The 27,546-nt window shown below is 39.3% G+C and overlaps 1 protein-coding gene across 2 annotated transcripts; it reads right to left on the bottom strand.

Annotated features, from left to right (window-relative positions):
- Window positions 1–575: 575 nt before the first annotated feature.
- Window positions 576–27,435, bottom strand: LOC132392248 (shugoshin 2-like). 2 transcript variants are annotated; one of them, XM_059966087.1, is made up of 9 exons: window positions 27,047–27,435; window positions 24,312–24,479; window positions 19,700–19,875; window positions 19,181–19,285; window positions 17,706–17,776; window positions 14,245–14,465; window positions 11,093–13,297; window positions 7,299–7,458; window positions 576–1,410 (listed from the first exon to the last, which is right to left on the bottom strand). In XM_059966087.1, the coding sequence occupies exons 2-9, from the start codon at window positions 24,451–24,453 to the stop codon at window positions 1,305–1,307; spliced, it is 3,186 nt and encodes a 1,061-aa protein (XP_059822070.1). In that variant the 5' UTR covers window positions 24,454–24,479; window positions 27,047–27,435; the 3' UTR covers window positions 576–1,304. The 2 variants fall into 2 exon arrangements, with proteins under 2 accessions (XP_059822070.1, XP_059822071.1); XM_059966088.1 differs by lacking the exons at window positions 19,181–19,285; window positions 19,700–19,875; window positions 24,312–24,479; window positions 27,047–27,435 and adding an exon at window positions 15,369–15,574 and having other exon boundaries at window positions 17,706–17,726.
- Window positions 27,436–27,546: the final 111 nt, after the last annotated feature.

The raw sequence follows: 27,546 nt of genomic DNA, 5'->3' as shown, positions 1-27,546 counted from the left end.
TCCATTCACATCTTTTCTCATCTCTCACTGACAAAAGCCTGCAAAATCCCTGCTCCCAGAGCCACAAGAAAGAACAACATGCCTCTCACTGGATGGTGCACATTCTAAAGCCCCCAATATCTCTAGTCATAACCCAAACATTGCTGCTACAGAGAAACCATTACCTTAGCAGTGAAACATTATAGAGGGGCCATTACATTAGCAGTGAAACCTTACAACACATTACACACTCTAGCCCATTGTTAATATATTGTCAACAAAATATTGTTGATATATTAACATTTTGTTGGTGGTCTACAAATGTCTTTCATGTGGAACCACTAATGTAAAAGCTGCTTTGTGCTTGAACTATATTTTTGCTTTTGAACGCTGTTCTAAAATGCTTGATTGGATGTTAAATTCAGAACACAAGTCAAAAAATCAGACTTGATCTGTATCTACTGAATATAAATACACAAAGGGCAGAAGATTAAAATAGAGCAGAAGAGCAGTTTCGCAAAGAAGTCCAATGAAAATGATCACCTGCAATTCCAATTTATACATCTTGGGTGGCTTCAGCCTTCTTTAATTAAACTGGTATGAGTCACTGATTATACAATTGTGATTAAACATTTTCACAGAGCATTATATTTAATGCATCTCAAGTATTTATTCAGGTTCAACTGTCAAGTTCAATGCAATACAAAACTCAGACAAGTATACTTAGAAATCCATGACAATGCTTGGTTTATCAACCAAACAGAAAACGGCCAACATACATTTAACAAGTTTGCCCAATCTACACAAAACTAATTACACAAGCTACAGCAAGAAGCCAGAACCCATTCTATATACAAAACTATTGTTGAACTAGGTTCTCCACCGCATCGTCACCTGTTCAAGGATTGCTTCTTCCTGCAAGGTGGAAACTGATCACAGCGACCTCAGAATTAGTAGGTTGTCATAATAAGGCTCAGCTTTGCAGCACATACAAGCTCTGCTGCATTAATTCTGCACAAAACTAGGTAGAGTAACTATCTGTACAAGTAGGATGCTTGAGTTGTACTCCATCCGTTATATAGTAACAATGGTAGTGCTGGTATTCGCATTTTTGCAATAGTCTTAATATTTACACAAGTATATTAACCTAGTTACAAAACCTTTAGCTACATAATCAAACCTAAAATAATACTGAAACAATTACTCAGTTCTGATATCTCAGAAGGTGACATCTAAGTATTAATTCAACTGCCATTTTAGGAAGTTTAGAAAATTATAAAACCAAAGAAAATAAAATACAAGTCGTTTCCCTCTGCCTCATGTACCTAATTGTTGCTTTTTGGTATTCGGCACTTCTCTTTCTGTCCACTTTTATATACTGGTGAATGTAGAAATTTTGTATCTGTGAAATCATCCCCTCGACGCAGTTTCCTGCAATAAGAAAACACGTTCATGAATTGTTGCAGCAATAATTTCTTTAAATTTGAACATTTCTGCACAGTTCATAAATATGAAAATACTGCAAATGATAAATCCATAGAACTGATGAGGTAATCCAAGTTTCATGATCAACCACACACACGAAGAAATGCAATATTGGGAATGCTGTGAATGTGCCTACTTGAAAGACTTCTATTTAGAGCCCAAATGGCTGCAGGCATTTGTTGATGCTGAGTCTTGTAGATGTAAACTTTAAATCCAATCCTAACTCAAGAAGAAGAGAGGGCAAAATGCACAAAATGCTGGAGGAACTCAGCAAACCTGGCAGCATCTATGGAAAAACACACTGCTGACGTTCGGCCTGAAATGTTGACTTTTTTTTCCATGGATGCTACCTGGCCTGCTGAGTACCTCCAGCATTTTGTGTGTGTTGCTCGGATTTCGAGCATCTGCAGATTTTGTCTTGTTTGTGAAGAAGAGGTCTACTGTCAACTGAGTAAGAGCGACACTAACCTTTGAATAGCCACTGCTCAACCAAAACATTCCATCCTGATCATTTACTCCTTAAACTGGATTGTGCATTGCAAGGTAAGACCTAAACTCCTTGCTGCAGTTAATGGAATTTATACAAATTCCTTCAGTATTTCACAACAGGATCCTCACAACCTTTTCTAGCCTTCTGAGCATCACTTCAACTCTGTACACATAGTTTGCCCTATAAAATCTCACGAAGAGCAATACCAGAAACATTTGAACAAGTGAATAAAATGTTGCCAAAATATGGAAGTTTTTTGAGGGTGTAACAAGGATGTTAGACGAGGGTAAGCCAGTGGATGTTGTGTACCTAGATTTTCAGAAGGCATTCGATAAGGTGCCACATAGGAGATTGGTGAGTAAAATCAGAGCTCATGGCATTGGGGGCAGGGTTTCAACATGGATAGAAAACTGGTTGGCAGATAGAAAGCAAAGGGTAGCAGTGAATGGGTGTTTCTCGGACTGGCTGGAGGTGACTGGTGGGGTACCACAGGGCTCTGTATTGGGACCACAGCTCTTTACGATTTATGTCAATGATTTAGATAAGGGCATTGAAAACTATATCAGCAAGTTTGCTGACGATACTAAACTGGGTGGCAGTGTGACATGCGAAGAGGACGTTAGGAGAATACAGGGAGACTTGGATAGGCTGGGTGAGTGGGCAGATACTTGGCAGATGTCATTCAATGTGAATAAATGTGAAGTTATCCACTTTGGAAGCAGGAACAAGAGGGCAGAGTATTGTCTGAACGGTGTAGAGTTAGGTAAGGGAGAAATGCAAAGAGACCTAGGAGTCCTAGTTCACCAGTCAATGAAGGTGAATGAGCAAGTGCAACAGGCAGTGAAGAGGGCAAATGGAATGTTTGCCTTTGTTACAAAGGGAATTGAGTTCAAGAGCAAGGATGTCCTTTTGCATTTGTACAGGGCCCTGGTGAGACCACATCTGGAATATTGAGTACAGTTTTGGTCTCCAGGTTTAAGGAAGGACATTCTGGCAATTGAGGAAGTGCAGTGTAGATTCACTAGGTTGATTCCTGGGATGGCAGGGCTGTCTTACGCAGAGAGATTGGAGAGATTGGGCTTGTACACGCTGGAATTGAGGAGATCGAGAGGGGATCTGATTGAAACGTTTAAGATAATTAAAGGATTTGATAGGATTGAGGCAGGAAATATGTTCCAGATGTTGGGAGAGTCCAGTACCAGAGGGCATGGGTTGAGAATAAGAGGTCAGTTATTTAAAACAGAGTTGAGGAAAAACTTCTTCTCCCAGAGAGTTGTGGAGGTGTGGAATGCACTGCCTTGGAAGATGGTGGAGGCCAATTCTCTGGATGCTTTCAAGAAGGAGCTAGATAGATATCTGATGGATAGGGGAATCAAGGGATATGGGGACAAGGCAGGGACTGGGTATTGATAGTGAATGATCAGCCATGATCTCAGAATGGCAGTGCAGGCTCGAGGGGCCAAATGGTCTACTTCTGCATCTATTGTCTATTGTCTATTGCCTTGCTTTCTTTCATACACCTGAGGTGGCAGCTGGACATTAATACCTCATTCAAAATATACCTATGGCAGTGCAAACAGGAGAAAATCTGCTTGAAATCTGAGCAACACAAAAAATGCTGGAGGAACTCAGCAGGCCAGGCAGTATCTATGGAAAAAAGTACAGTTGATGTTTCAGGCCGAAACCCTTCAGCAGGACTGGAGAAAAAAGCTGAGGTGGGGGTAGAGGAGAGAGAAACTCCAGGTGATAGGTGAAACTTGGAGGAAGAGGGATGAAGCAAAAAGCTAGGAAGTTGATTGGTGAAAGAGACAGAAAGCCACGGAGGAAAAAAAGAGGGGGTGAGGAAGGAGATAACATGAGAGAGAGAAAAGGGGATGGAAAATGGTGAAAGTTGTAGGGGTGGGGGGTGTTGGAAAGGCATGACTGAAAGTTCCGAGAAATTGATGTTCACACCATCAGGTTGGAGGCTACCCAAACAGAATATAAAATGTTGTTCTTCCAACCTAAGTGTGGTCCTATCATGATAGTGGAGGAGGCTATGGATGGACATATTGGAATGGCAATGGGAAGTGGAATTAAAATAGGTGGCCACTGGGAGATCTTGCCTGTTCTGGTGGGTGGAGCATAGACATTTGGCGAAGTGTTCTCCCAATCTATGTTGGGTATCACTAATATACAGGAGGCCATACCAGGAGCACCAAACACAGTATAGGACCCCAACAGACTCACATGTGAAATGTTGCCTCACCTGGAAGGACTGTTTGGAGTCCTGAATGGTAGTGAGGAAGGAGGTGTAGGAGCAGGTGTAGCACTGGTTCTGCTTGCAAGGACAAATGCTAGAAGGGAGATCAGTGGGGAGGGATGAATAGACAAGGGTGTCGCATATAGAGCGATCCCTGTGGAAAGCAGAAAGTGGGAAGGAGGGAAAGATGTGTTTGGTGGTAGAATTCAGTTGTAGGTGGCGGAAGTTTTGGAGAATTATGTGCTAGACATGGAGGCTGGGAGGGTGGTAGGTGAGTACAAGAGGAACCCTATTCCTGGAAGGATGGCTGGAGGATGGGGTAAGGGCAGACGTGTGTGAAATGGACTTTGATTCATCCCTCCCCCTCTAAGTTTCACTTACCACCTGGTGTTTTTCCCTCCCCTCACCCCACCTTTCAAATCTACTCCTCAGTACTTTTTCTCCAGTCCTGCCAAACGGTTTTGGCCTGAAACGTCGACTGTGCCTTTTGCATAGATGCTGCCTGGCCTGCTGAGTTCCTCCACCATCTTGTGTGTGTTGCTACGGCAGTGCAGTACAGCACTGAAGTAGGCCTTGAATGTACATATTCTTATTTCCTTTTCTAACTTTCATCATTGATATCTTTATTTATGGCACAAAACAATTTAAAGGATGTTTACAGTGCTAAAGCTGTTACTCATAAGTGGAGATTACAGATACAGCTACTTGTGTAGAGTTTTGATACTCCAGTGGACAGAGGCATAAATAGTAGTTTGCTGACACAGCTTAAAAAAGGGTCCTTATGTTTTGATTTTTGAAATCTTAATGTGAGCATAGTTGGATAAAAGAAAAAAACAGACTTTCACTGTACATTGAGGCAGACACCATGAATTAGTACAATAATTTGAGTAGTGGAAAACTTTTAAAAACAGAAGGCAACTAAAAAAGTCATAAAGGGGAAAAAGATGAAATATGAAGGTTAGATAGCTAATAATATCAAAGAGGATAACAAAAGTATTTTACAGATGTATAAAAAGTAAAAGGGAAGCAAGAGTAGATATTGTTCAGCTGACAGGTAGTAATAGGGGTGAAATAAATGTGTCTAGTAGTATGCTAGAAGTTTGAAGACTGCTGGGGGCAGCAGTGAGTGTAGTTGCTATTACTAGGAAGAAGGTGCTTTGGGAATTGAAAGATCTGAAGGCAGATAAGACACCTGAACCAAATGGACAACATCCCAGGGTTCTGGAAGAGGTGGCTGAAGAGACTGTGGAGGCATTAATAACGATCTTTCAAGAATCAATAGATTTTGGCATGGTTCTGGAGGACTGAAAAATTGCAAATCTCATTCCACTCTTCAAGAAGGGAGGGAGGCAGAATAAGAAAAATTATAGTCCAGTTCGCCTGACCTCAGTGGTAGAGAAGATGTTGGAATTGATTAGGAATGTGGTTTTGAGGCACATGGAGTCACATGATAAAACAGACCAAGGTCAGCATGGTTTCTTTAAGGGAAAGCTTTGGTTGACAAATCTGTTGAAATTCTTTGAGGAAATAGTAAACAGGTTAGACAAAGGAGAATCGATTTTCAGCAGGTGTTTGACAAGGTGCTACACATGAGCCTGCCTAACAAGCTACAAGCCCAGGAAGGAGTATGGATAAAGTGGTGGTTGATTGGCAGGAGGCAAAGAATGGGAATGGAGGGAAGCTTTTCTGGTTGGCTGCCAGTGACTAGTGGTATTCCACAGGAGTCTGTGTTGGGACTGATTCCCAACTGACTGATTCTTTTTATGTTATGTCAATGATTTGGACGACAGAATTGATGGCTTTGTGGCAACATTTGCAGACAATATGAAGACAGCTAGAAGGGTAGGTAGTTTTGAGGCTACAGAGGATGTAAGACAGATTAGGAGGATGAGCAAAGAAGTGGCAGATGGAATACTGTGTTCAGAAGTATATGGTAATGCACTTTGGTAGAAGAAATAAAAGCATAGACTATTTTGTAAATGGAGAGAAAATTAAAAAATCTGAGGTGTAAAGGGACTTGGGAGTGCCTCCAGCATCCGTGTGAATTGCTCAAGATTTCCAGCATCTGCAGAATTTGTGTTTTGTAGTTAAAGTGCTGTGCAGTTTTAAATCTGCTTAAACATTAAAACTGAGTACAGCATTGATTAACTGTAAATCATTAAAGACAACCATTCTTAGTAGAACAGAAAATTACAGAGTTTGTCGGTGTTAAAATAATAAGGGTAAATAGAAACAGACTTTTCAACAGTTGAGGAATCTACAGTGAAGAGATTCATTAGATTTAAGATGAGGAAAAAATGGACAGTATTTAAAAATATAGTTGTGAAATTAAAATGCTGGAAAATTACAGATTAAAGTCAGCTCATAATACGTTGTGCTGGCAGTCAGAAGGTCAGTGGAATGTATTAACATGTGGTTAGGAGCTGCTGCTTATGAGTATAATTAAAACAGATAGAAGCAGTTGAGCTGCACAGAAATCTGTTCCATGTTATAATTTCTATTCTCAATTCTTCAGGTTCTGTGTCATTTCATCAAATATTAGCACAAGATGTATTTTTAATCAGGAGACTGAAATCCACTATTAGCAAATATACTCAGCCCAAAACTAATCTTTTAGCTCACAGATCTCTACCAGGTGTGGATGGCAGAACCTGGAATTAAATCAGTTGGTGCACTGCCATATTTAAGCTACATTTTTTCTTGTTCATTAATTAATTTTGGTCTCAAAAGTATTTACCCTCAATGCAGCAACATTGGCATCAAGAACAAAGAGTCCCACCTAGGTTGTTCACAGCTCTGAACCACTGGGCACTACTCTTAAAATGCTTTTAAATTTCAAGTTTCAAGTAGTTGGGCAATTTATATGGAAAATGAAATAGTCGCAATTAGCATCCTTAATTTGACTTTCTCTGCAGGACATGCGAGGGAGCCTTCTTTGCTCAGCCACTTCATTTTCAAACAGGATTAGAATCTTGTTTGAGAGCAGCAAACACATTCTCTAAGTTTAGATAAAGAAGCACAACTTTTTGAAGTGATTTTAATCCAACATGCTTTACCAGTATATTGCTTTTGAGTAAAACCAAATTAACAAAATTCACATACCTATTGAGGGTTGGCTCTCTGTAGTTTGCTATTACAGTGGCTTGGCGTTTGCTGCGTAAACACACGAGTCCTTGTTTCCCTTCTGAAAGTTGTAACTGACAGTTAAATTTGCTGGGAGTTAAGTTTGACACATCTTTGAGAACTTTATATTCTTTCTTTTCTGTATGGGGTAAAAGGTGAAGGAAACAGGCCATTGGTTATTACATCAGGTTGATATGGACACAGTAGAAAATGTCAAGCACTACAGATTAAAAAATCTATTACAGTAACTTGGCTTTTAAATGCAGGATCACATCCAATGACTCCATAATTTATTTTATGCATTTATGGCAGGATGATCATTGGAAACAAAAAGCATTCAGTGCAAAGTCTGGAAAGAAAATGCATTTGTAGTCTCTATTCTCCACTTTAGGATCATGAGGTTTCAGTGAAAGTATTTTTCCTTATCAACAAGTTTGTCTCATTTAAAAAGTTGTTTCAGCGTTGATCCACTTGATAAGTCCAACTTAATGATAAATATTGATTTTACCGCAAAATTCTAGAGGGATTGTGCAGGAAATACATAATTCTGAGGATGGGTAAACTTACATTATTCTACAGGAAAATCCAGATTAATGTGAAACTGGAAGCCAACTTTACAAGATGTGGACTTCATGAGCAACACCAGTATTTATTCAGTTCCGAGTTGTTCTGGGGAAGATGACGACGAACTACTTTCATGAACCAGTACATTTCTCCTTAGTGTAGTGCTGAAATTCCCACAGTGATGCTTGGTTGGGATCTCAAAAATTAGATAAGCAATAATAAAGGAATGGAAATATTTCCAAAGCAGGATGGCCTGTGACCTGAAGGGCAAATCCCACAACACAGAGTAGCCTGGGGAATGACTGCTATTTTATTTATGTAATAGAGTGGATTCTGTTTCATTGAGATACATTAGGACCAGTATATTTTGCAGCTGCCCCAATTAGCTGAAGTCTCATGGAAATAGTTAAAAAAGATAAAGAAAGACTAAGTACCATTGAACTGAGTAACAAATTATATCTATGTATGAAATGCAGAACAACTGGTGGTCATCCATCATTCCTGACACTGACATGAAACCTGGGTGGAAAGTTTTTAATAAGTGGAAAAGCTATAGAACTAGGCAGTTCCACTCTCTCAACCTTGGAGGTGCAGGACCAGTGGGACGAGTGGGTCACGACTAGTTTTTCCTGGTTGCAGTGGATTTCCATGTCTTCTTCAATGTCTCATCTTGCCCTTCACTCTCTATGTAACGTTGCAGAACTGCTTCCCAGGCCATTAAATCTCATTGTAGATCTGACTCGCTCGGCCCATTGAAACTGACTTTGCATGCTAGGACAGACATGCCCCTGTCTCACTGCAGTATGAGACCTGCTAGCTACCCTCACCTAGTTTAGCTTGCCTATTGAAATGGTGTACTGAGGTATAGCTGCTGTCACGTGCAAACAGCTACTTGGAGCCGCAGGTGAGAGCTGAGTGACTAGTGTGGACCAAAGGCAATATTCCCTCTAATTTTTTTCAGCTGTGTGAACCAACCATTGCTCTGATCAGAATTTTTTGGTTTTTTGTTAAAACACGACCTGAAAACTGAATGACACTTAATTTTTTTTGTAACATGCATACAATGAATATTAAGATTGGAAATTCAAAAATCATACACTTTTGATATTATTTATAAATTGGAGTGTAATGAAATACAGTAAATTCTTTCACATTGTGTAAACTTTTACTCATCTATCTTTATTACAAATCTATTGTCTATAAACTCGGTCCAAATTCATTTTCTTATCCAGATGAAAGCTACGTTTTAATCCTCATCAGACCTTCCAGATGTTCCACGTCTAGTCTGTTTCTGGGTTTATATGTGACTGAATTCACAACACCAATTCCATGCTCACAGTTAGCACCAGAAGTCTGAAATGTTCAGATGATGCCAACAAGAATTGACAGTTCTTCAAATTTGTTTCTAAACATGTAGGTTTAACATAATTAGTCTTAATTTTCTCAGAAATAACAAATTTTAAATCACAGCATTGCTGTAATATTTTTGAGGCAATGCTTTTATCATATATAAAAGCAATTTCCAGCTGTGCAGCAACAAAGGCTATGCGTGTGAAGGGCCAGTGACCAAAGGCGGCATTCAAGTTGATTGCTTATATCTTCAAATTCTTCATAGTTTCTAACTTGTTGAAACAGTGAAATTGTGAAAACCAACTTTATGTTTGAAACTGCAGTGAGCAAAACAGTTCTGAATTGTCTTACTATTTATTTCTCACCAACTAGAAGAGAGAAAGATCACTGCTTTTTGATTATAAATACACGCAACTGGCCTCATTTAAAAACTTTTTGCTGCACCAACAGTATTAGCCACAGAATGGCCACACAAGCAGACACAACTGACACTAGTTAGAAACTGTTCTGCAATAACTTCCTGTCCCAATGAAAGGAATCAATAAGTTGAGTTTTTAAAAAAAATTATCCCAAGTCAGCTGCTCGCCCAGTGAACCAGATTCCACTGTACTTCTATTAGTCACTAATGGATTTAAGTTGTTCCTGGAGTTACAAATCAAGCTGAAAGAGTACAAAAGTTACTTTTTACCATGTGCGAGAATAAACTTGTATAATTTGTAGCATACGTGTGAAAATTAGTACTTTTTTGCTGGGTTTTGCACACTCAATTTAGAACATTTATAAACCATTCTATTTAGTGCAATGACCACCAGAAAATTAGTACTTATTTTTCCCTTTAAATTAATGATTCATTGAAACAATATACAGAAGAGTTTTTTTTCAAATATTGTTAGAAGTTAATAATGGATAAAACAGGATCCAATGAACTTTAAGAAAAGCATTCAACATCAGAACAATCACAATTGTATTTATTCAACTACATCTTTTACTGTAGCATTCAAGATCAAATCTGCAATTTATTTTATGCAAATTTACCTGATTAAATGATCTAGTTTGCTCATGTCCCAATTCCTTTATTAATATTTTAAAGATGTTCATCTGTTATAGTCTACTTGACTTCCTCTTAATTGCTTGTCATTGCCCTTAGGGCTTTATTTGTACATTAGCCTAACATTTAGTTGGAACCCAAATGTATAATTGACAACCAGATAGAGGCACATTTGATTCAATCACACTATAAAGTATAAAACAGATCGTTTCTTTCTCCACCTACCACAATCAATTTCACCCTTTCATTTGCCCTCCCATAATTAATTCTTTCATTCCACAAACAGGCAATACACAACTCATTTAAAGTTTATCAGAAATGCCAGTAAATTGTTGGATTTTTTTTGTTGCATTCTTGTTAAAGATTAACAATATTACTTTTAAATTCCAGACTAAATTATGTGACTCAGACTCAAATTTAATGAGGACGAGTATATTTTAATTCAGTTGGACCAAAATCACATTTATTTTTTCCAACTGCTCCAATGCATTTTACATCATTATCAGTGTTATAGCAAGTTTGTCAAAATTTAAGTGGATTTGAAAGAGTGGACTTAAAAGTACTGTATTACCTACCCAGGCAAGAATGTAGACCAATGAGTACAGGTGATATGTGAATGGGATTTGACACCAGCAAGGACACAAGCAACAGAATTTTAAACAAAAGTTTTAATAAGTAAAATTATCTGATATTTTTCTTTGCCCTAGCTCATTCTTGACACCTACATTCGGAGTAATTTGATATATCTTGGAAAATATTTTATTTACTCTAATTAGTTGAAGTAATTGTTTGAACAGAAATAAAAGCATACCTAAAACTTCTGAAAATTGTGTTGCTGCAAGATCCGCTCCAGTATTATCCACGCTCAACAGCTGTTGGTCAGAGTGATTGGAACCATTAGTGCATGTTTTCTCTCCAAAATTGCTTCCATTTTTTGAATTCATACAGGTGATCTCCTCACACAATCCTGGTTCATTGTTCACTTTATAACACCCTGCATGTTTCTCCAGCACTATTGATTGGATTGGGCATTTAATGTTTTTACAAAAAACTGTTGTTTCAACCAGCCCCTCTTTTTTATTAAGGTTTTCCAGAGTTGCTTTTGATTTGCAACATTTCTGATTCCTCTTCACCAAACTATTCAAGCACTGGTTAATTGCCACTGGATGTTGTTCTTTGTTTTGCATTTTCTCAGGTTGGTTTGATGAATTTTCAACATCATCATGCATTTGGTATGTTAGGGATGTTCTTTTATCTGAGGTTTCTTTCACATTCTCTTGTGACACATTGGTAGCTTCAATGCTATTTTTTGAATTTGGCAGGTTTTCAGCTATTATGGCCTGTTGTCTACATTCATTGTTAATTACTTCAGAGGAACTGTCTTTAATGGTATTACGCCGTTTACGTATTATAAAAGTTTTTCTATTTTCCTTAGACCTTCTATTGCTAATTTCTTTGTGAGAGACTTCACAACTTGCATTGTCTACCTCCACACATTTATCTGGTACCATTTCAGGCTGCTCTATATTTTTCTGTAGGGTGGATGAATTTTTGTGCATTTCAAGCAGTTGGCAAGCTTCAAATGCAGAGTCAACTCTTCTGCAACTTGTATGCTCTGCCATGTGCAATTCACTCTTGGTATCATTCTGACATATTACTGAGCATTGTTTTGTGGTGTTGCCTTGCTTACACACAGATGTACCACGTTTAGCCTTGCCTTTACTAACAGTATTTTCCTCAGAGGCACCACTTCTCACTTCTGGACATTGTGAGCATTCACCTATTGCTATCACTTGGTGCTTTTCAAATTTCTCCTGATCAGTTGATCTAGACTGGTTCTCTTTTACAGTCACATGCTCTTCTGTCACCACAAGTGTCTTTCGGCCAGCTTTCCTGTTACATACATTACCATAGCCATCACTATCTATCTCCTCAATTTCAGATCCTCTATTTTTATGCAAAACCTGATTAGATTGCCATTCTTTGATGTTTTTGTGCTTTCTTGTCTTAGATGTTTTTGGGGCAATCTTTCCTTTCAGATTAGCATGGGTTTCTTGACAAGCGTTTGAAATTACATTGCTTTCTTGTGCATCATCTGGATTTTCATTTATCTCCAGTTCATTATAATCACTCCTATTCAACTGTACCATTATACTGGATAAAAGTTCTTGAACACTCTTCTTCCCTTTTTGAGTTGCAAGTGGTGTTTCCTCAACATTTTTCTTTATATTAGCTGGCAAACTATTTATAACCTGACTATGTTCCTCAGCACTATTTTTATGGATGTTCTCTTTACCCACTGACCAATTACTCAGTCCAATATTGGACACCTCATTATTATTTTCAAATGCTTGGTCCAAATTCAAAAGTGTCTGGAAGCAATTTTTTGGCTTCTTTTCACACACAAGAGGATTTGTATTACAACTGCCTTTAGTTCTGGATTTGTTTCCTTTGGATCGTTTTACTTTTTGCAGAGATTCCACATGATCAGGTTGTGTTTCAATTTCCAGATTTCCTTCTGGTTTTTTAAATCTGCCTTTTGTGGATTTGGTTGCAGCAGTAAAAGTTCCTGCTACATCATCAGCTATTAGATCCATTTCTGCATCAAAGGCCATCTCTTCCTTTTTCTGGAGCTCAGCCGACTTTTCCTCCGTGAACTCATCGGCTGCACACATTCTCATGTCAGAAACCTGTGAAGCAGTCTGTTCTGGTATAGTTATGGCTTCTAACACGGGCAAACTTGTCCTGCTGAACTCCAAGCTCTCACTGGATACAGAATTCCTTGATAAGGATTCTTTAGCCAGAGACGTGTTGCTTTTCTTGATTACTTCCATGGACATTTTAGAACTTCGAGAATGTGAATCTTTTCTTCTTAGCGTGATATTTTGATTTGCATATATAGCCCCACTCAGCTCCGCTTCAGGGTTTTGCTGAACAAGTGATGCCAGTTGACCATAAATATCAGTTGTTGATGTTCTGAAATTGTGAAGAACCATAGGATGACTTGAAACATCATCTAAAATACAAAAGTAAAACTTAGTGATTATGCTGTCCACTTCATTATCAACCACATACTCATACACAAAACTAAGACTGTGGCAATGAAGAACAAAAATCTAGTAATTTCTGCTTTCATCATTATTCTTTAATAAAACTGAAGCATTCCTGCTTTTTCTCACAAGCCCTGAAGCTGCAAAGGCAGAACAGCAATTAAAACTCCATAGACCCAAGAACAAAAAAGAAATCTTGATCAACATTCCAGTGTAATGTCAAGGAAAAGATAAATTGTCAAAAGAGTCAGTCATTGATGTCAGGAAGTGGGGCAGGGAGCACACTCAGCAGTGGAGGTAGAGAGGGTTGCAAGTTCAAGTTCTTATAAAAGAACATCAATGATAGTCTGTCCTGATCCAACCACATAGATACCAGTCAAAAAGGCTCACCAACCAACACTTCTTCAGGAGAATAAGCATCCCCATTGACCCTATCAACTTTTACTGATGCATTATAAAAAGCAATCCATTGGGGTGTACAGTTTGGTATGGCAACTGTTCTCTTAGTGACTGTAAGAAACTGCAAAGTTGTGGACACGGTTCAGTGCATCATAGAAACCAGCTTCCCCTTTATGGGCTCTGTCTGCACTTCCCACTGCCTCAGTAAAGCAGCCGGCATAATCAAAGACACTACCCACCCTTAACATTCACTCTTCTCCCCTCTACCTCAATCTACCTTATGCCTTTACACTTCATTTGTGAGCAAAGAAACAGCAAAGACACAGACTTGCAGTTACCCCAAAGGCTTCACATTTCACCTGGTATTTGACATACCACAGGCTCTCTCCCTTGTAAGAATGATTAAATGTTCAACAATTTATTTGTATACATTCTAGTACTACACTAATTTACTACATGAATACACAGTACACAATGATAATATTCAATTATTTTTAAAAGTAGACATGCATACCTTGAATAGGCTGTTGTACACTTCTCATATTTAAGTTTTCTAAGGAAAAGTTTTCTTGGAAACTCAGGTTAAAGGTTTGAGATGTAGGAGCACAGATTGAAGATTCAGCATTTTCCAATGGCTTGTGTGCAGCTTCATTAACAGTAGCAGAGTTACTCTTAATGCCACCAGTTTGATGAATTTCAAGATTTTGTGGGATTCCTGATGGCAACTGAGTATTTCTGCAAGCAAAGAGAATCATTTATGGTATCAATTTCTCTTACATACATTTTAAAATGCATATTCCCATTTCCTTTCATTGTACTTCATGAAAGAACAAGGCTCCTGATACACCAACATAAAGAAACAATATCTTCAGTTCATTAGGACTAATTTGGCTAAAAGGAGTACTCCATACCCCAAAAAGGCCAATTTCTTGGACAAAAATGGACTACATCCGACTCCAACGAACTACTCGGCGGGAGTACAGAGTTTGCTCCGCGTATGTCTTCAGAGACATGGCTCACTGATGGGATTTCAGACGGTGCTATCCAGCTAGACGGGCGAGCTTTGTTTCGTTCGGACAGAGATGCAGCTGTCATTGACTGTGTCAAAAAGATCAATGTTTTAAGCAGCAGTCTTTTGACAGCCAATGCACTTCAGCGTGAAGCAGCAAGAGTTCAAAATCGTAATCTTGGTCTAACTGGCAAAATAATCTGCTATTTAAGGGATGAGTTTTAATTTTGTTCATAGCAGATATTACAAGAGTCATGCTTGAAAAAGTTACTGGCTGATGATTTTGGTTGCAAGATGTTGATGAATTACACAATGGATTGCGAACAGACTTGGAACTTTTTTCATAAATGCCACTAATCTAGCATGGCGACCTGTCATACATGGTGCTCCATCTGTTGCACAAGAAATCATGTTCCTAATTCAAATACTTTTATCCTCACTCACATTTTGCTCTCAGGTGTGGGTAAGCATGCCCAACAAGGGTCACCAGTTGGAAAAAACTGATGGTAAAGCGCAACAGAATGTTAGTGCAAAGCATTTCATTTAGTGCCAGGTGAAAAAAAGAGCAAAAGTTCTGAAAAGGGTATTTACAAATAGACAAATAAAATCAAACATGTACAAAAACTTACAAATATACAGAGGCTTTCTCCACGACACACCTCGTTAACTTTCTGATATAATTATTCACCATCCAATCCAACCTCCACACCTCTCAGCAAGGCCAAACTATGGGGTTAAATCTGTCTGTGTCGGGTGTGGTGCTCCTGCTCCCAAAACCCAGCCAAATTGTTCCTTGGGTCTTTTGGGCCACTCTGCTGTTTACAAACTGATGCAACTGTGTGAGTGAAAATAAATGAAACTGTTTGCAATGCCTATGTCTAGAATCCTTATTTTTATGAGTTATAAATCAGTAGAGCACATTAACTACAGCCATTGTTGTTTTGATTAGCCAAGCTAGTGATTGTTTTACTGTTGGGGTGCGTAAATGGTGAAATCCTAAGAACTACAGAATGAGAGGGCAAAGTGGGTGAACTACTGAGGAAACTGGATGAAAGATAGAATGAGGGGCAATGACTAACCAGGCAAAGGGGCAAGGCTAGTGGGACAATTAGTATTGCCAACCTGTTTTACCATATCATCAATATACGTTGAGTTCACTTTAGGTTGATTCTCTGTTGATATTTGTTGTCAACTTCTTACAAAAGAGAACGTCTTCATAAACTTTTCAGCTTTTGATAAACTGTACATATACCATTAGCAATGTCTTTCTTCTAATTATATCCCAAATGCTGTTTGTTGTAGCTCTGTGCATAGTTGATACTCAAAGCCTTCACTCATTTTGTCAATACAATGAACTACATATTACACAGGAAATGATTTTAAAATACTGGTATCCATTTTGAGAACAGTGGTGAGCACTTCTGATACAGCAGACATTATTAATCTTTCACCAATTGTATCAGATTTTCTACTATTTGCTATCAGTTTGGAAATGTTATAAGCAATGAGATCACTATCAAAGTCATTTGTAGCTTTCTTAGCAAATAACTCAAGTGTGCAACACTTTTCAAATGCTTCTTTTATCTTCTAGAACTGAAGATGAAATGCCATAAGTAATCTTTTCAGGGTGTCTTTTACAGAAGTATTCCTGCAATGGCTTCATTGGACATTACAGTATTTCAAATAAAACACATGGGGCATAGCTGATCTACTGAGAATGGAATAAAACCCTTACTCCAGGTAAGTAGTGTTGTATTGATGCACTTTCTATAGCTTCTTTTGCTTAGCAGGATTAAAATTCAAGGCTTCAGCGCCTTCAGACTCAGATCACATTGTATGCATTTATCCATCGTTAATGGGGCTATATTAAAATAAAAATTAACAGAAGCTGGGAATACCCATCAGATGTTGACAATGGGAGTGAGTTGACAGGGATGGAAAGATGTAGCAGCACACAAAGGATTGGTGAGGCAAAGCTGAGAGGATCACAACAGAGAAAATTATGTTGACAAGGATTCAGATTGGAATCTGAATGTTAGTCAGGATAGAGCTGGTGCTCGACAAGCTACCTTTATCCTATTGCAGTTAGTGTGATTGACCAATCATGCAAGGTCTCAATCTCCAAAGATGGTTCTCAATCACATACACACAAAGCCGATGTCACTTTGGACATCTCCAGAGGAAACCTTGGGGCCAGCAGGCTCACTGACTGACTATTTCACTGTCTGGTTCCAGCCAGTGCTGTATCATTGCATGATCAGGTTTCTGTAGATCTGCAGAGAAAGTTGAGAGGGTGTACTTGACTTACCAACTATTAAATAGCATGAGCTCATTCCATATGAGTCAAGGAGAACTGTTAGACACTGGTTTCTAATTTATACGTCCTCAATGACGCATGTTTGGTTGGCAAGGTCGAACGAGATTGAAGTTTCAGACCCGTTGTGACAATGAGTGCTCACCGCCTGCACAGCTGTGGTTCTTCCGGTGTTCCAGTGTCTCATTCTTGTTTTTTGGAAGCACCTGCTCTTCTAATGGTTGGTCAGGTCTTGTGCCTCAAGTTATTGTGCCACTTACCACCCACCAAGAAACTTGAACGCTACCCGCCCCCCACATTTCCCCTAATTTGTCCCCATTCATCCCCTAAATTGTGCTGTCAACAAGGACTAGTTAATCTAAAATTTGTCAATTGGTCACTACTGAGTGATGCCCCGGGCAAGAAAGAAAACTTAACAGCAGCTCGATACTGCCAATAAAATTAAAAGGCAAGACTACCAAGTAGTAGTCAAAAAACATGTTTGAAGTTCTAATGTAATAGTAATAAAATACTTGAATTACTGTCAGCTAAGTTTATTGAACTCCAATGTTACAAAATATCAGCTCCTGTTCCAAATCTTGGAACAGTAGCACAATAGTAATCTCTCAACTTTGAAAGACTATTACCATTTCGTTTAGGATTGGTTACTTACAAGCTAGAGCTGTAACCCCGACACACAGTACTGCTTCTTTCACACAAACCATTCAACTGATGCTCTTGAAGCTACGTAAAACAGAACGAATTTTTCAATTCCAATAATACAAGTATTATTTATATTAAAGTTATAGTCTAATTTTCACAAAATAAGATTCAAGATTGTTTAATGACATTTCCGTTACTCAAGTGTAAAGGAGAATGAAATAATTGTTACTCTGGATCTGAAGCAGCACAAAAAGGGACACAATAAGATAAATATAAATAGGTAAGGGGGTGTGTGTGTGTGTGTGTGTGTGTGTGTGTGTGTGTGTGTGTGTGTGTGTGTGTGTGTGTGTGTGTGTGTGTGTGTGTGTGTGTGTGTGTGTGTGTGTGTGTGTGTGTGTGTGTGTGTGTGTGTGTGTGTGTGTGTGTGTGTGTGTGTGTGTGTACACATACATACACACATATAGACTATATGCTCATAAAGTGACACTACACACAAGCAAAATGCTGGAGGAACTCAGCAGGCCAGGCAGCATTCATGGAAAAAAGTAGTCGGCATTTCAGGCTGAAACCTTTTGGCAGGACTTGAGAAAAAAAGCTGAGTAGATTTGAAAGGTGTGGAGAGGGGAGAGAGAAATGCCAGGCAGTAGGTGAAATCTGGAGGAGGAGGGATGCAGCAAAGAGCTAGGAAGTTGATTGGTGAAAGAGACAGAGGGCCATGGAAGAAAGAAGGTGGGGGAGGAGCACCAGAGGGAAGCAATGGGTGGGCAAGGAGATAACAAGAGAGCAACAAGGGGATGGGAAATGATGGGGGGGGGGGGGGGAAGAAGAAGAAAAAAGAGGCACTATTGGAAGTTTGAGAAATGAATGTTCATGCAATCAAGTTGGAGGCTACTTAAACAGAATACAAGGTGTTGTTCCTCCAGCCTAAGTGTGGCTCGATACACACAAGAGTATCAGTACATATGGTGAACACAAAGTACACTGCAGATGCTGTGGTCAAATCAACACGTACAAAAGCTGGATGAACATAGCAGGTCGGGCAGCATCCATTGAAATGAGCAGTCAACATTTCAGGCCGAGACCCTTCGTCAGGACAGCCTGACCTGTCATTTCAGCGGATGTGCCCGACCTGCTGAGTTCATCCAACTTTTGTATGTGTTGAGTACATACGGTGACTCTGACAGGAAATGATAAAGTTGTGGTGCTGGGGTGGGGTGGGTTGGATAAAAATCAATACTCCATTATTCCACAACAAACTTGCACTGAATAAACTATAGATCAAATAAATTTCAAGATGACTAATTTGGATGACCTACTCTGACTATATTGAGGGAGTGCTGCACAGTGATGGAAAGGAGAAATGGAAGAGGGAATAAGGAACACCAAAAATCTACATTTTGCTAAATAAAACAAATTAAATGTAATGTGCATAGTCACTTCAAAAGTTCAACTTATTGAAAAAAAAAGGACAAGGAAAATCCTTACATCACATTCGCAGATACTGATCGCAGTTGACACATAACTTGTAGCATCTGAGAAACAGCTTTTTATCTTCATCAAATATTCTTCCAAGATTGAAATTTTAGCATTCTATTTCTCAAAAGAAATAACATCCAGGGGTCACACTTGCAGTCTTGAACTACACATTACATCTAAACAAAATTTAAAAATAAGCTATTCTCTTAAGTACCTCTCAAGTCCTACACATTAGACTGTATAATCAGATTTCAATCCTAAATGCTTCCCCATACCCAACCTCCAATTCATAGTGCATCTACCCATGCCTTTAAGTTGTACCTGAACATATATATTGCAAAATCAGCTTTCTGTATGCAAGCTCATGCTCTATAAACTTTCAGATTAAATTTACAAGGAGCCAGATAGAAATGAATTATCAATATAGGAGAGAGAAAAATTCAGCAGGCCCAGAAAGTGATCAAGTTAACATGCCAAATTAACTGAGGTTGACATTTAGAGCAGAAATCAGAAATATATCTTTAATACCTGAGTAGTCAGCCTTTGCTGCAGCGCAACAATGTCATAACTCTGAGAGCACATTTCTTTTTGAAGCATCATGTTTTCCTGCTCAAGGATTCTATATTTTTGTTTCTCTTTAGCAAGAGCTATTGCCAGAGCTTTGTTGTTATTTTTAAGTGAGATTTTCATCATGGATGAGCTGTCTAAAAGAAACAAATTGTTCTGGATTTAGTCAGATGCATAACTTGCAAGAATGAATTATTCCTACTGTAAAAGTTGCTCACCTCAGCACAACTTTCAACCTTTATCTTCAAGGGATAAACAAATTCCAAACAATTCAACAGTCTGATACTTAGAGAATAAACTTGAAATATTTTGTTTGCCATAAGGACAAAATAAGTACCTTATCTAAATAAAGAAATGTTTTAAATATTATTACATGATTGCCTATCTAAAAGACATTCAATTAATTCTATTTTGTTGCAATATGTCCATGGTTTACAGTTGCTTGAAAATAGAGCAGAAGTCATGAATATAAATTGGTAGGATGGAAAGAATAACTTACTTGGATAAGCAAATATTGCAAATAACAATTTAGTTGAACTAAGTATTTACATAATTTTAACAAGCCACTGGAGGAACTCTACTGGTCAGAGAACTTCTGTGGAGGCAAGTAGTTAGCTGACATCCCTTACTTGACTCCATCTACCCTTTGTTCCCCTCCTCGTTTTGTTACATCTGCCAACCTGTCTTTTATTTCTTATAAGAGAAGAAAGATGTAAGAGAAATAAGAGAAGATGTAGGGGAGAAGAAAGAAAAGGATAATAAATTTGAATGCATTGTTAGGGATGAGAAGAGAGGAGGGGGTGGAGAGTATCTTAAATGTATCTATTTTAATACTAGGAGCATTGTAAGAAAGGTGGATGAGCTTAAAGCGTGGATTGATACCTGGAATTATGATGTTGTAGCTATTAGTGAAACATGGTTGCAGGAAGGGTGTGATTGGCAACTAAATATTCCTGGATTTAGTTGCTTCAGGTGTGATAGAGTAGGAGGGGCCAGAGGAGGAGGTGTTGCATTGCTTGTCCGAGAAAATCTTATGGCGGTGCTTTGGAAGGATAGATTAGAGAGCTCCTCTAGGGAGGCTATTTGGATGGAATTGAGGAATGGGAAGGGTGTAGTAACACTGATAGGAGTGTATTATAGGCCACCTAATGGGGAGCGTGAGTTGGAAGAGCAAATGTGTAAGGAGATAGCAGATATTTGTAGTAAACACAAGGTGGTGATTGTGGGAGATTTTAATTTTCCACACGTAGACTGGGAAGCTCATTCTCTAAAAGGGCTGGATGGTTTAGAGTTTGTGAAATGTGTGCAGGATAGTTTTTTGCAACAATACATAGAAGTACCGACTAGAGATGGGGCAGTGTTGGATCTCCTGTTAGGGAATGCGATAGGTCAGCTGACAGATGTATGTGTTGGGGAGCACTTCGGGTCCAGTGATCACAATAGCATTAGCTTCAATATAATTATGGAGGACAGGATAGGACCGAGAGTTGAGATTTTTGATTGGACAAAGACTAACTTTGAGGAGATGCGAAGGGATTTAGAGAGAGTGGATTGGGTCAAGTTGTTTTATGGGAAGGATGTAATAGAGAAATGGAGGTCATTTAAGGGTGAAATTATGAGGGTACAGAATCTTTATGTTCCTGTTAGGTTGAAAGGAAAGGTTAAAGGTTTGAAAGCACCATGGTTTTCAAGGGATATTAGAAATTTGGTTCGGGAAAAGAGGGATGTCTACAATAGACAAAGGCAGCATGGAGTAAAGGAATTGCTCGAGGAATATAAAGAATGTAAAAGGAATCTTAAGAGATTAGAAAAGCTAAAAGAAGATACCAGGTTGGTTTGGCAAATAAGGTGAAAGTAAATCCGAAAGGTTTCTACAGTTATATTAAAAGCAAGAGGATAGTGAGGGATAAAATTGGCCCCTTAGAGAATCAGAGTGGTCAGCTATGTGTGGAGCCGAGGGAGATGGGAGAGATTTTGAACAATTTCTTCTCTTCGGTATTCACTAAGGAGAAGGATATTGAATGGTGTAAGGTGTGGGAAACAAGTAAGGAAGTTATGGAACCTATGACAATTAAAGAGGTGGAAGTACTGGCGCTTTTAAGAAATTTAAAAGTGGATAAATCTCCGGGTCCTGACAGGATATTCCCTTTTCTTTTGTTGACTACTCTTAATCCCTTTTATGTATAATCAATATAGGTTAGATTGATTGTTATATGATCTTTTCTTTTTGCCAATAGTTTAATAAGATATTATTATCTTGTTATTAATTTAACTTTAAGTTTAATGTACTTGTAACCTATTTAATACAATATTATGTTATGTTTTTTTATATATGAAATTCAATAAAAAGATTGAAAAAGAAAGAAAAGGATATTCCCCAGGACCTTGAGGGAAGTTTGTGTAGAAATAGCAGGAGCTCTGACGGAGATCTTTCAGATGTCATTAGAAACGGGGATTGTGCCGGAGGATTGGCGTATTGCTCATGTGGTTCTATTGTTTAAAAAGGGTTCTAGAAGTAAGCCTAGCAATTATAGACCTGTCAGTTTGACATCAGTGGTGGGTAAATTAATGGAAAGTATTCTTAGAGATAGTATTAATAATTATCTGGATAGACAGGATCTGATTAGGAGTAGCCAGCATGGATTTGTGCGTGGAAGGTCATGTTTGACAAACCTTATTGAATTTTTTGAAGAAGTTATGAGGAATGTTGACGAGAGTAAGGCAGTGGATGTAGTCTATATGGACTTCAGCAAAGCCTTTGACAAAGTTCCACATGGAAGGTTAGTTAAGAAGGTTCAGTCATTAGGTATTAATGTTGGAGTAATAAAATGGATTCAACAGTGGCTAGATGGGAGATGCCAGAGAGTAGTGGTGGATAATTGTTCATTGGGATGGAGGCCGGTGACTAGCGGAGTGCCTCAGGGATCTGTTTTGGGCCCAATGTTGTTTGTAATATACATAAATGATCTGGATGATGGGGTGGTAAATTGGATTAGTAAGTATGCTGATGATACTAAGGTAGGAGGTGTTGTGGATAATGAGGTGGGTTTTCAAAGCTTGCAGGGAGATTTATGCTGGTTAGAAGAATGGGCTGAACGTTGGCAGATGGAGTTTAATGCTGAGAAGTGTGAGGTTCTACATTTTGGCAGGAATAATCCAAATAGAACATACGGGGTAAATGGTAGGGCATTGAGGAATGCAGAGGAACAGAGAGATCGAGAAATAACAGTGCATAGTTCCCTGAAGGTGGAGTCTCATGTAGATAGGATGGTGAAGAAGGCTTTTGGAACGCTGGCCTTTATAAATCAAAGCATTGAGTACAGAAGTTGGAATGTAATGTTAAAATTGTACAAGGCATTGGTAAGGCCAAATTTAGAATATTGTGTGCAGTTCTGGTCACCGAATTATAGGAAAGATATCAATAAATTAGAGAGAGTGCAGAGACGATTTACTAGGATGTTACCTGGGTTTCAGCAATTAAGTTACAGAGAAAGGTTGAACAAGTTAGGTCTCTATTCATTGGAGCGTAGAAGGTTGAGGGGGGATTTGATCGAGGTATTTAAAATTTTGAGAGGGATAGATAGAGTTGACGTGAATAGGCTGTTTCCATTGAGAGTAGGGGAGATTCAAACGAGAGGACATGATTTGAGAGTTAGGGGGCATAAGTTTAAGGGAAACACGAGGGGGTATTTCTTTACTCAGAGAGTGATAGCTGTGTGGAATGAGCTTCCTGTAGAAGTAGTAGAGGCCAGTTCAGTTGTGTCATTTAAGGTAAAATTAGATAGGTACATGGACAGGAAAGGAGTGGAGGGTTATGGGCTGAGTGCGGGTAGGTGGGACTAGGTGAGATTAAGAGTTCAGCACGGACTAGGAGGGCCGAGATGGCCTGTTTCCGTGCTGTGATTGTTATATGGTTTATATATGGTTATAAAAGGCCATCTCTCCTTTAAACTCCCACAGGAGGGTCCTGCAGGGTCTTGACATGTAACGCCAACTACCTCTGCCTCCACAGATGACCCCCTCAGCAGCTTTGTTTAGCACCAGAAGCAAAGTGTTGTGCATCCAGTTTAAATAAAATTATTTGAAATTAGCCGATTATAAACTACTGTGTGTGGAACTGGTCTTTAGGTTCAAACATCACTGGTTTAGTAGGTCAGGAAATAACTGCTGGCCCCATCAGTAATACCCTTGTCAAGTTTTCCAAAAATATTTTGCACAAACCGAACTATCACAATTTAGCCACCAGAAAATAAAAAAAATCACATGAATAGCTTATTCAATGATCATTACTATTGGGCCTCTGCTAACTAAATGGATAGTTTCACAAATAGCCTCTTTTACAGTTTAATGTTCTCAGCACTTTGAAGTGTTTCAGCAAGGCTCCAAACAGGACAATCCATAAAAAAAAAACGAATTACTATAATCCTCAGTCTTGAGGAATCTACAGAAGATAATTCAAATTTCATTACAATTTTAATTTGGTGAGATTTACTGAAATTGATTGCAAAGCATGATAGAGTTCAGAAAAATAATTGTTCGAACAGTAGTGTATTGGAAGCAAATGATTACTTACTTAGAATCTTGGTCTTAATTTTAGAGGTCAGGAGAGCATTGTATTTCGTCTTTTTCAGCATACCATTTCTTCGCTCCTTCATTTTATCAGAAAATTCTAAACCAATGTTGGATCCTTTCATATACATCGCTCCACTTTCCATGCTTTAAATGCAGTCTGTATTAGGATCTTAAGAGATAAATTGCACTGTAAACATCAAATCTTCACTCAAATTTAACCAAATAAAAACTGTCTATATGCTTCAATAAATGCAAATACACCACCATAAATCTCTTTTCAAATAATCAACCTACTTTAATTATAGAAAAAGTAAACTTATTTTCTTTAAACTAACTTCCAAATCTCTTACTATCTTTCCTTTCGGCTAGTCCTGACGAAGGGTCTCAGCCCAAAACATCGACAGTGCTTCTCCCTATAGATGCTGCCTGGTCTGCTGTGTTCCACCAGCATTTTGTGTGTGTTGTTGTTTGGATTTCCAGCATCTGCAGATTTCCTCATGTTTGCTTTCCAAATGCAAGGTAGGATTTCACCTTACAAAAGGGCATTTGATTACGGTGAGGGAGAAGTTTTAAGAGGAATTTAAGGAGAAAGGCTATTATTCCTTCTCAAATGTTCTTTCCTTAACCCTCTATAATCCTCAACTTACTTGTTTTTATAACTGTCTACACCTGCAATTTGACCCCAACCCCATATCAAACCAATAAATTTTGACATCTGAAGTTTCATAATTTTCTTCACCCTCACTGGAAGTGCCTGTCCCTGAACTCTTGCAAATCTTCCTTTATCCTTTTGTTTTACACACAAACATCTGCTCCTAATCTACTTTCACCATGTCTTACACAAATGAAATCAGCCTCCCCTTAATTTAGAAACTCAAGCTGAGGACCATTCTTGTCCTTTTCCATAACTGCCTTGATGTTGATCAAATATCCTCCACGATTATTGTATCAGTTCTTCTTACATGCACTTTAGAACATAAGAAATAGGAGCAGGAATAGGCCATCTGGCCCATCGAGCCTGCCCCACCATTCAATAAGATCATGTAAACTCGGCTCAATCTACCTACCTTTTCCCCATAACCCTCAATTTCCCCTACTACATAAAAATCTATCTAACTGCATCTTAAATATATTTAGTGAAAGAGCCTCAACTGCTTCCCTGGGCAGAAAATTTCACAGATTCACCACTTTCTGGGAAAAACTATTTCTCCTCATCTCTGTCCTAACTCTTCTCCCTTGAATCTTGAGGCAATGTTTGATTTCCTAATGCACCATTCATTGTTACAAGTGCCCAGAGGCCAATAGATATCTTCCACAATTTTATTTATCCCTTCACAACCAAGAGAAAATCTGCAGATGCCAAAAATCCGAGCAACATGCAGGAGGAACTCAGCAGGCCAGATAGCATCTAGGAAAAGAGTACATTTGACATTTCAGGCCAAAACAGGGGGGGGGGGGGGGGGAAAGCTGAGGAGTAGATTTAAAAGGTGGGGAGAGGAGAGAGAAACACCAGTTGACAGGTTATTCCTGGAGGGGGAGGGATGAAGCAAAGAGCTGTGAAGTTGATTGGTGAAAGAGACAGAAGGCCATGGAAGAAAGAAAAAGGGAGGGTGGGGAAGGAGTATCAGAGGGAGGCAATGGGTGGGCAAGGAGATAAGGTGAGAGAGGGACAAGGGGATGGGAGATGGTGCAGGGGGTGGGGGTTACCTGAAATTAACGATGTTCATGCCATCAGGCTGGAGGTACCCAAAGAGAATACAAGAAGTTGTTCCTCCAACCTAAGTATGGCCTGATCATGACAGTGGAGGAGGCCATGGACGGACATATTGAACAGGATGCGAATTGGAATTAAAATGCTGGCCACTGGGAGATCCCGCTTGTTCTGGCAGATGGAGCTTAGATGCTTGAGAAAGCAGTCTCCCAATCTACGTCGAATCACACTGATATACAGGAGACTACACTGCGAGCACCGGACACAGTACATGACCCAACAAACTCACAGGTGAAGTGTCGCCTCACCTGAAAGGACTGTTTAGGGCCCTGAATGGTAGTGAGGGAGGAGGTGTAGCACTTGTTCTGCTTGCAAGGATAAGTGCCAGGAGGGAGATCAGTGGGGAGGGAGGAATGGACAAGGGAGTCGCGTAGGGAGTGACCCCTGTGGAAAGCAGAAAGTTGTGGGGGGGGGGGGGGGAAGAAGATGAGCTTGATGGTGGGATCACATTGTATTTGGCAGAAGTTCTGGAGAATTATGTGCTGTATTCTGAGGCTGGTAGGGTGGCAGGTGAGGACAAGAGGAATCCTATCCCTGGTAAGGTTGCAGGAATTTTGGGTAACAGCAGACGCATATGAAATGGAAGAGATGCAGTTGAGGGCAGCATTGATACTGGAGGAAGAGAAACCCCTTTCTTTGAAAAAGTAGGATATCTCCTTCATTCTAGAATGAAAAGCCTCATCCCAGATGCAGATGCAGCGTGACAGAGGAATTAAGAGAAGGGGGGGGGGGTGTCCTGTTCGAGGGGTAAGTGAGAGGAGTTGTCGCTGGACCTCGGTAAAGTTGAGGTCAGTATGCCAGACTACTACAGCACGCCCCTTATCTGCGGGTTTGCAGGTGAGGTGAGAATTGTGCAGAGGGAGTGGAGTTTACAGCTCCATCTAAAACAATACTATTTGATTTTCCTCGAGCTCCATTCTCTGTTACATCCAAATCTTACCGAGGAAAGGCAAAGATCCACTAACCTTTGTAAAAGAGAAGATACTACAAACACTCAGGCCAAGGCGTTCTGTGGAGAAAGAACTGGGGTTAAGCCTTCAGATCCACCGCCCTTCATCAGATCTTTCGTCTTTCCTAGAATGTGTTTACAACATTTTTTGTTAGTTTCAGATTTACAGTTCTCCCCATCCCCTTCCTAAGAGTAACGTTAAATGCAGGCTCTGCAAGCAACTATTTACTGAAGAGTCCGCGCCTAGACTCTCAGCCCACGCCGAAAACGAAGGGCTGGCCCCGTTACGGAACGCTTCCCTCTCGGTAGGTAGCGGATCCGTTAAGGCTTGCGCCTCATCCGTTACTAAAACAATTTAAAAAAATAACATTGATTCCAATTGGTCGAACAGAAGCTCGTGCTCGCAAAGCAAAAGACGCTCTCAGTGGTTCCTCCTAGCGAAGGGCGAGCTGTGCTGTTTCATTGGAGAATTGGAAGGGGCGGGACACCGCGTCCAGACAAACGCTTCCAATTGGA

Source organism: Hypanus sabinus, chromosome 4 (assembly GCF_030144855.1).
Source record: "Hypanus sabinus isolate sHypSab1 chromosome 4, sHypSab1.hap1, whole genome shotgun sequence".
NCBI lineage: Eukaryota > Metazoa > Chordata > Chondrichthyes > Myliobatiformes > Dasyatidae > Hypanus > Hypanus sabinus.
This window is presented reverse-complemented; position numbering and strand designations above follow the sequence as displayed.

Bases quoted from the DNA above. Each gene is read 5' to 3' on its own strand.
- LOC132392248 (XM_059966087.1), bottom strand. From the start codon at position 24,453: ATGGAAAGTGGAGCGATGTATATGAAAGGATCCAACATTGGTTTAGAA. The intron at 14,466-17,705 runs GTAAGTAACCAA...CTTTGCTTGCAG, and splicing joins CGGGGTTACAGCTCTAGCTT to AAATACTCAGTTGCCATCAG. The intron at 7,459-11,092 runs GTATGCTTTTAT...TACCCCATACAG, and splicing joins ACAATTTTCAGAAGTTTTAG to AAAAGAAAGAATATAAAGTT.